General features: G+C 39.3%; 1 protein-coding gene across 8 annotated transcripts in view; it reads left to right on the forward strand.

Moving 5' to 3' along the window:
• LOC109423237 (cadherin-99C-like) overlaps positions 1 to 14,857 on the forward strand; it is a 414,770-nt gene that overhangs the window by 220,684 nt on the left and 179,229 nt on the right. For all 8 annotated transcript variants that reach the window (XM_062846072.1, XM_062846079.1, XM_062846075.1 and 5 more), the window contains 2 exons: positions 1,130 to 1,308; positions 1,443 to 1,565. In XM_062846072.1, coding sequence (XP_062702056.1) covers positions 1,130 to 1,308; positions 1,443 to 1,565 — 302 coding nt within the window. The remainder of the gene's footprint in view (positions 1 to 1,129; positions 1,309 to 1,442; positions 1,566 to 14,857) is intronic.

Raw genomic sequence — 14,857 nt, forward strand, 5'->3', positions numbered from 1 at the left:
TTGTTATGACTATTTTCACAAGCATCGGATCGCTTTGCGGTCTTCAACAAAGTTTTTCAGAACTTCCTAGGCTATCATTTTATAGTATCGGCTAAAAAGTTTCAGACAAACTTTTTCAACTAATGACAAAAATGCAAAAAAGTATGTTTTCCCATACAAAATCCCATACAAATTTCAATAGCAATGCGCAAAGTGTAGACGCAACTGATCGTGCTCAAATTTTGCACAGCTACTCAGGACCCGAAACGGAACCAAAAAAGCTTTGATCTGAGAAAACGGTTCCGATGACCCACTCTAAGGTATACTCACACACTCGTCTATAAACAATAAATTCTAGGTCTACAGAGGTAATTATTACCTGATCCCATTTCTGTTTTGGAAATTCTTTACCAAATGTTAATGCATTCCGTAGCTGAAATCCTAAACTTGGGTTCCTTATCGCAGTAATAAAATTAATTTGCTGTAGCTTGGCATCGAGCCCGTTTTACACAGCTCCATGGCCTGAACCCACAGCGCAGTTTGATTGGTCCACACCTTTTCGTTTTACAGTTTTAAATTCCAAATAATTTACCTTTCCAGAACCAAGAACTCACACCGACAGAACTAATCGGATTAATTTTATGTTCATTCCGGTGCCATTGTGTGAAGATCGCCCGCGTTGCCAAGGCCTGATTCTTGGGCCTAGGCGGAACCCGCAAACTCGTGCTTGAAGAAAGCGCATTGTGAGCACTGAATCGATTTGTTACAGACTTATGTTCTTTCGATTAAAAACAGTTTTGTTTTATTACGGCGATGGCATTTCCTTCTGTCGGTTCCCATTTCCAGTGGCTTGTGTCAATGAACTGGCTTTGAACTGGATCGTTGCGACGATGATGGTTTTGAGCTGCAGCGGCACGTTCATGGTTGTTATTTTTTCTTTTCCCATTCAAGTTAAAACATTGAAAATCTAATAATTTTGCTTAGGTTGCAGTAAAGATGAGTAAATTAAAAAGCAGAAACCTTGGCACCTTACAATTGGAAATTTTCCATTGAAAACACCTCTCTCTGCCGTTTACTCAGAAGTTATAATAATCGAATTGTTCGAAAACAAACACCAACGAATCCAACAATTTTAAATTTTCATTCACAGTTACTAGTCAATCTACGACGCCTCCAGAGCTGCCCATTTACGGCGATCCAGAAAGCGAGATCCAACTGGATCTCAACTTCCCCAAAGGAAATCCAACGTTCACGCTAAGCGGCAAATCCCTGCGGCTTATTCATCCGCTGGATCGCGATGAGGAAAATCTCAGCCATATAGTCTTCCAGGTACGTGTAGGTACGCGTACGCTCATACGTACGTGCGTATGCCGGAGTCAGTTATTATTCCAGCCCAACCTTTTCGTTGTCAAGCCCTAACCTTGAACTTATGGTCTCTGTTTTCTGCTCACTCTCGCCTGTAGATAAGCTGTACGATCCGGTCGACACGTCGAAGGCGCAATATTCCGATTATAGTGCGAGTGTCGGATGTCAACGATAATCCGCCGATGTTTATCAACACACCGTACGAAACCACGGTGCCCGAGGTAAGTCCGTCCGTGTTTTCTTATGAACTATGGCTTCCCGCCCGACCAGCGAGAAATGGGAAAACATATGTACGAAACGTACCTATACACCTGAGACTATACACCGATTGAGTCTTGAGCATGCAAGGGACGGTAGTCAGTAGTGGGACAGTCGCTGTTGATTTATATTTTTTAATGTAATATATGAACATTTAAACCAGATTTTTCTGATTCCTTCCTGTAGAGTACTTGTTGAGTAGATACACTTAGAGTCTGAAAGCTTTAGAATTAAAAAAAAAAAACCCAAAACTATATAAATTTGTGCAACAACGAAGTCTAAAACATTGCTGCATATTTAATACAGTGCAATTGTAATTTTTTATCTTTTTTTCTATTCTATTAACGAAGAAATACCTGGCAAAACTTATGATTATAACAAAAATTTTAACAGGACTTTTCACGCAAGATTTCCAATCGCACCATTGTAATATTGAACAATCAATTTGGAAGTGCATCATCGCGTTTTAGGGGTCTATAGGGTATACTGATGCCTGAGTAATCTCACGCTCTCAAATTCATCCTATTCGAAAACAAGCGATTACGGCACCGATTGATTCTGTTCTTTTTGGTTTCGTGCGTGCTCACTTCTAACAAAAAATGGAAAAATAGGAAACAAAAAAACAACGCTACAATCCATTGTTTTTCGTAGGATGAAAATGGGAGCCACATGCTAAATGAAGGAGCCAATACCCTATGTAGAGGTCGAAAAAAAAAATGACTTTTTTAATTATTTTATCCTAAAGTATGGATTCATAAGAACGCTCTGCTAAGTTTTCATAGAGATCCAAGCAGTAGAAGCAAAGATATAGCGTTTTGCGCCTCGCTCCCTTATGAGCACGATGCGGTGACTACGATTGCGGAATCAGTTCTCAACCAATTTCAACCAATTTTTTTTAAGTGTTCGCTATTTATGTTTCGTGTCTTTGAAATTAAAAATAATAATATTAGTGTTATGATTTTTTCATTTATTTTTTTTTGCTAAAACAAGGGAACTTTTTCTAATCTAATTTAATCTAACACAGAAGCAGCCAGTACGAGAAAGCATCCTGGAAAATATTTGGGTTAGATTAGGCCCAAATTGTTTTCTTGTCAGTATTGATACTTGCAGCACATCAAAAATATGATACAAGCATCAAAGCGGCCAGGCCTACTGCGTAGTGTTTACCGCAAAGACGATTCTAGAACCGTCTAGATTTTAGTAATAAATCTTCGAAATCGAAGCACTTCTAGAGTCTCAGGGGAGGAAGGATGCGTGGACATACCGTACCAAACGCTCCGATTTGTTAAGTTTTGTATGGTTGAAAAATATATGTGTGGGTGGATATATAATTGATCATGTATGTCGATGTAAATAACAAAAATTTACCTGTATTGATCCTGGAAAGCAAATTGGTAATTATTTTGTAAGTTAAATGAAAATCATGCGATACACTGCTCCACCTAATATCAACCATGGGGTTGCGCATCCTATGACAGACTTCACGACAGACACGCATCTCGACCCAACCTCGAGGCCGTCTTTAGTGTCTCATACTTGACTGCAGTCAAGTTAAGTGAGACACCGAAGATGACCCACAGTCAAGGGCGAAAAACGTATCTATCAGAATCACAGGTTGCGAACCCTCAGCTGGAATCAAACGGAACAGTACTCAATTGGATTTTCCTTTTACGAACACTAACACGCCTAGGTTTATCATCAATTAGAGTAATTTTCCAATTGTTGCACGGTTAAAAATTCGCCAATTGTTGCACACCTCATAACAATAACATGGAGTGTGCAACAATAGGCGAGTTTTAGCTGTGCAACAATTGGAAAATTACCCTATTTTGTGTTTGTGCAATCAAATCTGCAATGCAATCGGAACTAACTCACCGGTTTCCGAAGTTTGGCCTCTGCTGCGCAAGACAACCTGAATGAAGTTCAGATCGTTCTGTAGCTGCACTCCTTGCAATCCTGATAAGCCTCAGTAAATGTTGTCAGAAAGTTCTTGATGATACTAGCCCAAACTTGCCGTGAACCAAGCGAACCTTGAAGTACTAGCGTTGCGTCCTGTTGTGCGTCAATTAATCTGCTACCCCAGCAACTTCAAGTTGAACGAGTTTCGCCACAGCCAATTCAAAAACTTCTACACAAACTTAACAAAAAGATCTAAGATTTCTGGTAAAAAATGACAGAGCGCAAAATTTTGCGTCTTAACTTCTTCACGGCACACTTCGATCGGCTAAAACAAGGGAACTTTTTTGAGAAAAATCGTTCTTTTTCAAAGTAAAACACGCCTTGTAGAAATTGTTATAACTTTGGTAATCAGCCCTTTTTTTATGTTCTCAATCTGATTTAACACTTAAAATTGGATTGTGCTATGCATGACATATAAAGAGAATTTTTAAAAATATTTTCACATACTTTAAAAAAAAATATGTAGAAATATTTTCCTTATTTTTACTCATAAAAGATCTTCTGGAAATAAAAACAGAAGCTCCTTCTTTATTCCATTATGTAATTCTGTCACAAACTTTACCAGGAGTTCTTTCAAAAATTCTTTCGGCAATATATTCGAACATTTCTTCGGCAATTCCATTGTACATTTCATCGGTACCCAATTTCTCCGCGAATTCTGTAGTTTATTTCTTGAGAAATTCTGGCGATTGAGATTTTTTTTCGGAAATTCGTTCAGTATTTCCTGGGAGAATTTTAGGCATCAGAGATGAGCCAGACTAGGGCTGCAAATCTCTTAAACAAAGATAATAATAATAATTTTAGGCATTATCTTTTGAATATATGTTCTTCGGTAATTCCTTCGCAAATTCCTATCTCTATGTTTTGTGGAATTCCTTTATGAATTCATTCGAAAAAGCCTTTGATAATTCTTCTAGCAACTTCCTTGGGATTCTTGTTTTTGGTAAACTTATCGAGAATTGCTTTGGAAAGTCTTCCTTCAACATCCTTGGAAAAGTCTTCGGGAATTGTTGCATTAAGGACAGACTTGTTAGGATCCCAAAATGGCCGCCACAATGGCCGACTTTGGCACCTACTCACGATTTCGAGTGCACAAATCTCTTTGTAAACAAAACCAGTGCACTTGATCTTTTTATTTTAAGCTTATTACAAGTGAGCAAGCACAGAATAATAATATGCAGTGTTGTTTGAAGCTTGTTTCTTAAAATTTGTGCGTTTGAAGTTCTGATGCACTATTGAAGCGGGATTTTAAGACGTTTGTCCTTAATGACTGTTGCTAATTTCGGATGCTATTTTCTTCAGAAATTGAGAATTCATTTAGCGTTTTTTTCTGGGACTTTCTTTAGCAATTTCTTTGGTATTTCATACGACAGTGTCTTGTGTATTTTTTCTTTTGATATTTTTTGGCATTTTATTTGGAAAATCCTTTGGCAACTTATCTGGCAGCTGCGTCAATTTCTTCCACAGTTTTAAGATTTTTTTCTGTAATTCTTTGGGGAGTTCTTTTGGGAAATTCTTCGCCAATTCTCTCAGCAATCGCTTCGTTATATTTCTTTTTAATTCATTCTGCAAACTTTTATGAGGATTAGTACAACAAAGTTTAGAAATTTACTCAAGGGTTCCTCTGGAAAATCATTTAAAAATCGATTCTAAATTTTGTTGGCAAATTGGTCGGAAATTCCTTCAGAAAATTTCTTCGATAATTGCTTTTGGACAACGTAGGTATTTTTTATGGGAATCCCTTCAGACATTTGTTCCAATAATTTGCTCGGAAATTCTTTCAAGATTTATTTTGGTAATCAATTTAGAAAATGTGTCAAACAATTTATTTGGGAGTTTCGTTTGGAAATTCATTCAGCAAGTCCATTGGAAATTCTTTCTACAATTTCTTTAAAAATACTTAAGTTTATTTTCTTTGCTTCGTTAGTCGCTTGGAAATCTTTTCAGCCATTTACACAATTACGACAATATATTCGAAAATATTGTATTCTTAAATTTCTTAAAAAATACTCCGAACAACAAATTCTGAAGCTTATTTGGAAGTACTTCTGAATGGTTACACCAATAAGTACTTCTAGAACTAGAGAAACACTCTCAGAAGGACTTGTACAAACTATCTTGCAATTGCATTAACACTTCAAGAGGAGCGCTCTGGGAAAACACACGAAAAAGAACACTACCGTACCAGTAGGAACACTATTGTTGAAGGAACTCCTTCCATACTCTAGAAAAAATTTCTCAAGGAACATTCCTGAAGTAACACACCAGATAGGAACGTCCCAAAAGTTATTTTTCAAGGAGTACTCCAGAAAGAACGACCTATAAAAATATTCCTAGAGATAGTTCCAAAGCACACCCGGAATTACTGATAGTGAAAATGCAGAAATTCCTAGAAGTATTTTTGGATGAACTTCTAAATTAACATACTCTGAAGTGCTCCTCCAGGAAAATAGTCTTAGAAGCATACTCCTGAAAGAATACTACCAAAGAAACGTTTTTGGAAAATCATTTCCGATACTCACGACGGATCTTTAGAGGAACTCCAATTCAAATTGGAGGAAGTCTGGTATGCTGATGAAATCCCAGGTAGAACTCCTGAAGAAATCCCTGGTATAACTCTTAAAAGCCTATCTGATGGAACCTTTGAAAAAAAAATCCCTGGTAGAAATTCTAGAGAAACGACAGGAGGAACTCCTGAAGAAATCTCTGGTGAAAATCGTGGAGGAATTCTGCAGAATTCTCCAAAGAACCACACTGCCTAAAAAATCGCAGATGAAACTCGAGGAGAAGCTTCAAGTGGAACGTGGAACACTTAATTGAATAAAGCTCTAGTGAAACTCCTGGAGAAATCCCAGGTGGAATTTGGAGATAAATCATTGGTGGAATCTGCTGAATCTGAGAGAAATCATTGGTGAAACTTCTGATGGAATTGCGGAATTGCTGATTTGCTAATTGAAACTTCTAATGGGATATCAGGTGAAAGTCCTGGAGGAATTTCAAGTGAAACTTCTGAAGAATTCCCGTTGGAACGTCTGAAGGAATCTAAGATATAACTCTTGGAAGAATTCCAGTTGGAACACCTAGAGCTTCGTTTCCCAAACTTGGCTCTCGCGAGCCCCCAGTTTGTCGACACCTCGCATTTTCTATAACAATCAAAGCGTGCATGCTAGCGGTTAAGGAATCGCGAAATGTCCGGGAAGCTATGATTTAGAGAAATCACAGAGGAAACTTGGTGCCACTGCTACAGAAATTGCATGTGGAACTACAGGAAGCACTACTGCACTTCTGGAGAAATCCTAGGTGATAATTATGGATATATACAGCCAGTTGGAACTCCTGGATGCATTCGAGGTAGAACTCTTATATCGAGCCCAAGTGGAATCATATGATATACTCCAGCCCTGGTAGAACTCCTACAGGATTCCAGGAAAACTCGTGAAAAATTCAACATGGAACTCGGAATTCCGAGGGGAACTGTTGGACGGATTGCGGATTGAAACTACACAGTTCTTAGTATTTATGCACAACAAGCTATCTTCGGTAATCTTCTGAGCTTAAAGAATAAGCTTTTTTGTAGGTCGAATATCAAATAAGAACAGACTCCCGTGAAAGCGAGCAGAATTTGGTCTATGTTTGATGTTCAAAACTGATCAAACTTTGATAAATTTGGACCTAAAAATGGAGCACTACTTCACACGAGACGAGTTCTCCCGTTTTTACTGCTTTCCCAATCGATTTACATGGGGTATGAGTGCCATAAGAAATCTCACGCTCCCATATTCATCCTATTCGAAAACAAGCGATTGCGGCACCGATTGATTCCGTTCTTTTTGTTCTCATGCATGCTCATTTCTAACAAAAAATACAATAATAAGACACAAAACAAACAGCGTTTCAATCCTGTGTTTTTGCTCAATAGGGAAGGCATTACCCTAATTATTTTTATGCATGAACACGTCGGAGCTTTGCATTAATGCAACGGTGAAATATTTGTTTATCTGTTGACCCGTTCCGGATTTATTTATCACTCAAATTTTCACGCCAATCGGAGCAGTAGTTTGTGAGTCTAAAAGGGTCAGACAGAAAGACATGCAAACAGACAGACAGACAGACAGAACGACACTCACCAGAGCACATAATTGAAAGGAATCTAGCATCATCTCCCATATCACTGCACTGTCTGACATCGGACAAGCGAATCCTAGAAAAAAATAGTTATTTATGCAACAAGTTGCAAAATGATGATTTTTTCAGCACGAGTTGTACATTTATCCAACGAGGCTTGCCGAGTTGAATAAATACGACGAGTGCTGAAAAAATCGAGTTTTGCAACGCGTTGCATACAACATTTTTTGCAATTACGAAAAATACCCGTTCCGGATAATCTATATCTACACATACATGAAATCAAGAGGTACCACGTGGGAGCATCCATGCGCACCGGCGCAGTTTTTTGTTCGATCAGGTAGGCTATGGTGTAGAAGGTGTCACACATTTTCGTCGTCGTCGTCGTCGTCGTCGTCAATCAGCAACATGAGAAGGATCAAAAGTAGCTTCAGATGCTGCTTCAGCACCTGATCCGCGGTCCGAATCGGAACGTTAATATTCCTGATTTGGATTGCTGATTTGGATTGCTGCTAATTGTATGTTGGAGCAACAGGTTCATCTACGGAAAACGCGATAGTGAGCAAAATGTATGTGCTGCCAAAGTGCCGAAAAGTGCTGCTTTTCAGAACCCTTAAGAGTGCCGAAAAGTAGTACTTTTCGGCACCTTTGTTTTAGTGGAGAAAAGTAGGCCGTTTTATCGTTGCAACCGCGAGTGAAAAGTAGGGTAATAAGCAACGTAATTGCAAAAAAGTTTTTTTTTTGTGCGTCCACCGTTGATTTTTTTTATTTTTTCTGCTAACTCGGTACAGGGCAGCTGAGGGTAAATTAATAATTTTCCTTCCACTTCCATGAATGACTCCAAACTTGTGGTCGAGAGTGTATGTACGTAGTTATATGAAAAGCGACTACCATTGCATACATTAATCTATTTTAAATCATGGGACCGATGAGGCTTCCTTTCCCGGAATGCGAGGAAGAATCTGAGTATTATTTATTGCCCATCGAATCCGTCGACGCCATTGCCCGCTTAAAGCCCTTGGCATCTTTTTATCGTTCCGTTCTCACTGCTGAGGAGGATTTTCCTCTGCAAACCTTGAGAACCTACGGAAACCTATAATTTTCCCCCGCAACTGCTGATTGGTGGTAGCCACTACCTACTAGAGCGCGCCCTCCTTTCATTCGCTACGCATAATAATCGCATCGCTGCTAGATGTGCGCACGGTTACGGACACAGGTATGAGAGAGGGTCCCCTTATGTGTCCCGCTCGGCCTCTTGTGTGCTACATCAGATCATCGTTCTATGTTCGTAGCTTTCATACCTCATTATTATACACGAGAGCGCGGCACCGAGCAACGCGCAACGACAACGCAGACGACGATACGTGCACCAGGTTTGCTCAACGATGATATCATTTCAATAGCACAAGAAATCCCAAAATGGGCAATGGTGCGACGACTTTGGCGTTCTGAGAGCGGAGCAAAAATTAATTCACTGCTCATATCCGAATGTGATTATCGCATTGCTTTGTGTATAACCTGCGCTTCGCAGTACCTTTCTGTCCAGGTCCACCTTCTTAGAGTCTACAGGAAAGCAAATAAGCAGTGACATGGGAACTGCCTGTAGATTTAGTGCGAATACGTGTGTGGCGTTCGCACGGAGACGCGAAAACGATAACGCCATGAATACTGCGTTCCAGTGACTGCAAAATGGGAGAAATTTTGGCAGGCTTTCAACAATTTGGAAACCAACGAGAACTACAACGAAGTTGGTTGTACATCCAACTCGATCCCTCAGAATAATATGATAACAGTTCCATTATTAAACTAATAAGAAAATCTTATATTTTTCTCAAAAAGATCTTCAAATCAAATATTGAAATGATGTGAGTTCCGGTCTAACTATTAATAATCTTAAAGAAAATGGAATAACAGTTTAAAGAAATCTTTGACATAGAACGATAAAAAATACCCATTGCCTTCCTGCGTTTATACCGGTAATCCCAGGGAAACCACAAAGCGCAATTTGTCAGCTTAGCGGCAAAAAAACTAGGGCATATTGACCATCCAGCCAGACAATGTAGTCGGATTACCTTGATCTGCAGTTACACATCAGGCAGGTAGGTATACCGATGCCACACCAGCCTAGCTAACCAGGCGGGTCGTGCTTGGGTATTAGGTTTCTTGAATGCAGCTAGATATGTACAACATACCTACCTATGTATGTAATATGTGTGCCGCTGCAATTGCGGTCGACCGAAAGTAGAGCAATGGCAACCCTTCGACAAATAATTTGATCTGACATTTAATCTCCCAAACGGGGGGGCTTTCGTAATAATAGCCTTTCGCACCCGGGTCGGGTCCACCGAATTGCGGGGTGTTCGTTTTGTCGGGTTTGCTCTGCTACTTTTTAACAAACGTTGGAATTCGCACTTTTGCTAGCTAGTGCACATGCATGAGTAATTTGGCTTGAATATCAGATCAGGTGCGCGACGGCACATTTGTAAAAAAAAAGTTTTACATATTACTGCTTCTGTCAAATGAAAAAAAAGCAATGCGAGTTTGTTTTATACGTGTTTTGAAGCACTGTCATCCTCTTTACTTCCAGCGATACAGCCTGAACCTTAAGAATAGCTTGGGGTCGTTTTTGGCCTTTTGCAAATTTAGATTCCCTGTAGTTTTTGTTTGGAAAGTCCTAGCAAACTGAACTTTTCTGACATTTTTTTTCCGCGAACGTAAAGCTTTTTCAAAAGTTAAAAGCATGCAACATTTGATGGATGTCTTACATGGCATTTTTTTTATTCTTCAATCACTTAACCTAATTTACAGCTCTTTTGTCCACTAGGGCACTGCGTGTGCGATTCCAATTGGAAGCTGTACTTAGTACAGCGCCTAAATAAATTATATTCTTAATCAACTATATTGAACTGGTTGCTGTTGCGCTGCTTTCACTCTCTACTCTATCATGGTAGAATGATGAGCAGGGGATGTTGATATGTGGCTGTTGTTTCTTTTTCCAGTCCGATTGGGGGTCCATTATGAGTTGCCGTTTGCCGATGTCCAAGTATCCGGGGGTCGTTTGAGCCATGGGCTCAGAAGAGGGTCAATGCTAGCTGCTCTCAGGGGGAAAGAGCAACTGACGAAAGTGCCGGGGCTGGGATCGAACCCATGACCATCCGCTTATGAAGCGAACGTGTGGACCACTACGCCACGGGCCCCGACATGGCAATTTTTGTACCTGACTTTATTATCTAGTTTAATTTTGTAAATATTTTTCCTATATTGTTGATTTAGATGTTAATTGAATAAATGATCCATTGACTGCTTTGGAAAATGATTTCGATCTAAAAAGCCCTGAATAGCATCTTTTCACCTAACATTTTTGATACAACTCAAAGTTGTGACGTGCTGGTTCAAATCTAAGCCTGAATTTGAAATCAGCGGCCCAAAATCTGTCAGAAATAATAATGTCCATTAGGTAATTTTTGTTTCGCTGTATTATACATTAATATTTACTTAATATATATTTAAAACCAGTAGCTATTAATGTGCTTGAAAACGGCAGCCCTATGTTTGCGCCTTTAAACTTATAAAACGATCCATGGACAATTTCAAAATGATCTATTCATAGCTATATTCCGTAGAATTTTAAAAAGCTATATAAATAAAAACGGGATGTTGTTTGCATGTCATGATTTGGCTCGAGAACGGTTCAACGGATCACAATAATTCTTTCATTGTTCGCACAGTGCTCCGACATATTTGTACGATAAAATTGTAAAAATCGACCGGGAAAGTAGTGAAAACGGGAAATTTTGAAATTCCATTTTGTGGGGCACTTCTCTACAGTACTACATGTCAAAAAATGAAGTAGATAGGTAGTACAACGTTTGCCGGGACAGCTAGTGATCCATAAAATTTAGTTAATGATCCATAAAATTTAGTTAATGATCCATTAAATTTAGGAAACAATCCATAAACCAACAGTGTAAATTTTACGAAAAAGTCGTCCATGGTTTTATTTATTGAGTCCATATTTTTATTGATCATTTTCCCAATTTTATGGATATTTTCGAAATAAAATTTCTTTAGATCATTTTGTATATTTTATGGATCATTTTCATTTTTTCTATGGATCATTTTTCTATTTTCTATGAACTATTTTCTATTTTTTTTTTGAACGCTACTTATTTTTTATGGATCATTCAATGGATAATTTCAGCCATTTCATGGCACGGTTCATGAGATACTGAAATTGTTTAATGCCAAATATTACGAAAAGCAGGGAGCATTCGACAATGTTTTATAGATCCTAATGACTGCTTTATGGTTTTCTTATATGCTCCTTTGTAATATGGATCATTCGTGTCTTTTTATATGCAAAAAAGTATTTTCCCCTTGAAAACTTAAAAATTTTATTCACACTATATTGTTTTGCATAGCTTTTCTGAAATGAGAAACATCTTGTCTGGGATCATTTTTGAAGGGCTCTGGTGAGGTCTAGTCTATGCGGAACCGGATGTACGGATTCCGAAAGTTGGCCAATTAGGTAGCAACAACTAACTTCTTAGCGTTTTTGCTTCAGAGCCAGGCGCTACAATGTTCAAGCCACATCGATTTGCATGCCTGTTGGGCCCGCATAGCCGATGCGGTAATCAGCATGACCATGCTGAAGGCGAGAGGCTAGACTCCCATTGAACTTTTCTTAAGGAAGTTTCCTTGACTTTCCTGTGTACAGAGTATCTTCGTGCCTGCCACACGATGTACATACACAATGTGTACTACACATGCAAAATGGTCATTGGTAGAGGAAGCTCAAAAAAAAATGACTGGGGAAGTGCTCATAGAACACTAAGTGGAGAAGCAGGCTTTGTTCCTTTGGGACTTTACGCCAAAATGATGAAGAAGAAGCCTGTTGTTTTTGTGAAACACATGAAAATAAAGTTTTGAAAAATTAGGGTGTTTTCTCCTAATAGGGTGACTTCACAAGGTCCTTCACTCCGGCGACCACAAGGGGGAACGAATCCCACTTGCCCGAGTCTCTTCTTCGCACTAACGAATCGTTGTCGCTAGCACAGCAGCGCCCAGAACTGAAAGATGCTGGAATTCATGACTACGAAGGTTGATGAGCCGGAAAAAAAACACACTTTCTTGCTACAGAGTTTCCTATGAGCATATAAAAAAAGCAAAAAAAATCTAACTTCCTTCACTTTCTCACAGAAAATCGCAAACAAAAACATCACCTTCATAGTCCCGAATCGAAAAAAAAACCTTCACACCAGCGAACACGAATGGAAATGAATCCCGCTTGCCCGAGTCTCTACTTTGTGGATATCCATGAATTATGTAAAGATTTATGGGGGGAGGAGGGTTTTGAGAAATCTTACACGCCATACAAAAAATTTTGGGTGCTCATACAAAAAATCGTGAAAATTCCCTTACGTAATCAATGGACAGCGAATTGCACTCTACAATTACTTGCATGCAACATTTGAACTTGCTCACAAGTCACAAAGGAGTTTCGACAGCGCAGGTTTTTGGTTGGACACAAGCCATTTTCAAGTTATTCTGCCTTTGACTTAAAATTCCATGTATGTAGTTCCTGTACAACCAAAAACCCGCGTTTCATGCTAAATGGCTTGCGTGGAATAACGCATAGTAGTGACGTGCTGAGCCCGGATTTTGATCCAGTGACATAAAAACCTGTCAGAGACACATAAGATTGCTTTTACGACAAACAAATGTTTTGCTGAGACATCTATGATTTAAACATTCTGATATCTGAATGATCGAATTTTTCCTCAGAACTCTCACTTTTGTGTTATCGGGTAAAATAATGTAAAATTCCTTTGGGATCGCAAAAAATAATGTAAATAATCATTTTTCAGATGTTTCTGTCAAAAAACAAATAAAGATACCGCAATTCGGAGCGAATGTTTATCCCTAGGGGGTTCTCGGTTTTATTAGTAAAAAAAACATCATGTTTTTGTGTCCCCATAAAATTTTTGACAACTTTGTCCCCTTTAGAAAACCAATTAGCGGAGATACGGACTGTAAATTTAGGCATGTATTTCAATAAAATCTTGCTTTTTTTTGTGATACGCAAGTTCTTCACAACTTTTAACATTTATTTTTTTGTTAAAATAAGGTCGGCCTAGTTCCTAGAGGACATCAACTGTATGAAATTTCTCATTTTTCCCGCACATCTTGTCTGCCCATATTCACATAGATGACGTAAGCGCTAATGTAGTTTTAAATGTTTAACAATGAATAATGCGAAAATCGAGTATTTTTTCCATGTTGGCATCTTACTGATTGTTAGATCTTGTAGTCTATTCAATAAAATTGGTCATAAGTATGCACAGCGATGGCATATAAACTTGTGCATTACATTATCAGTGGTGGTTAAGTCGACTATGTGAACATGGGCAGTTGTACTGTCAATACATTATTGACAATACAAGATGTGCGGGGGAAAATTAGAAATTTTAATGACTTATATGTGAAACAGCTAAACCCAATCCGACAGTTACAATTAGACTAACTTTACTTACCTTACCGATCAGGCTAAGGCCGGGTGGCCTCTGCTGTACATAGTAGTCGTCTCCATTCCACTCGGTCCATGGCTGTTTGTCTCCAGTTCCGCACTCTGCGTAGGGTCCGCAGATCGTCCTCCACTTGGTCGACCCACCTAGCTCGCTGCGCTCCACGTCTTCTTGTTCCGGTCGGATGACTCTCGAGAACCATTTTAGTCGGGTTGCTATCCGACATCCTGATGACGTGACCCGCCCACCGTAGCCTCCCGATTTTCGCGGTATGGACGATGGTTGGTTCTCTCAGCAGCTGATGCAGCTCGTGGTTCATTCGCCTTCTCCAAGTCTTGTCTTCCATCTGCACTCCGCCGTAGATGGTACGCATCACCTTCCGTTCGAAAACTCCAAGGGCGCGTTGGTCCTCTGCACGTAGGGTCCATGTTTCGTGCCCATAGAGGACGACCGGTCTTATCAGCGTTTTGTAGATGGTTAACTTCGTGTTACGGCGAACTTTATTCAATCGTAGAGTTCTGCGGAGTCCAAAGTAAGCACGATTTCCTGCTGCAATGCGCCACTGAATTTCTCTGCTGGTGTCGTTGTCGGCGGTCATCAGTGAGCCCAAGTACACGAATTCTTCAACCGCCTCGGTTTCATCACCG

This window comes from Aedes albopictus, chromosome 1, assembly GCF_035046485.1.
Source record: "Aedes albopictus strain Foshan chromosome 1, AalbF5, whole genome shotgun sequence".
NCBI classification, from domain to species: Eukaryota; Metazoa; Arthropoda; class Insecta; order Diptera; family Culicidae; genus Aedes; species Aedes albopictus.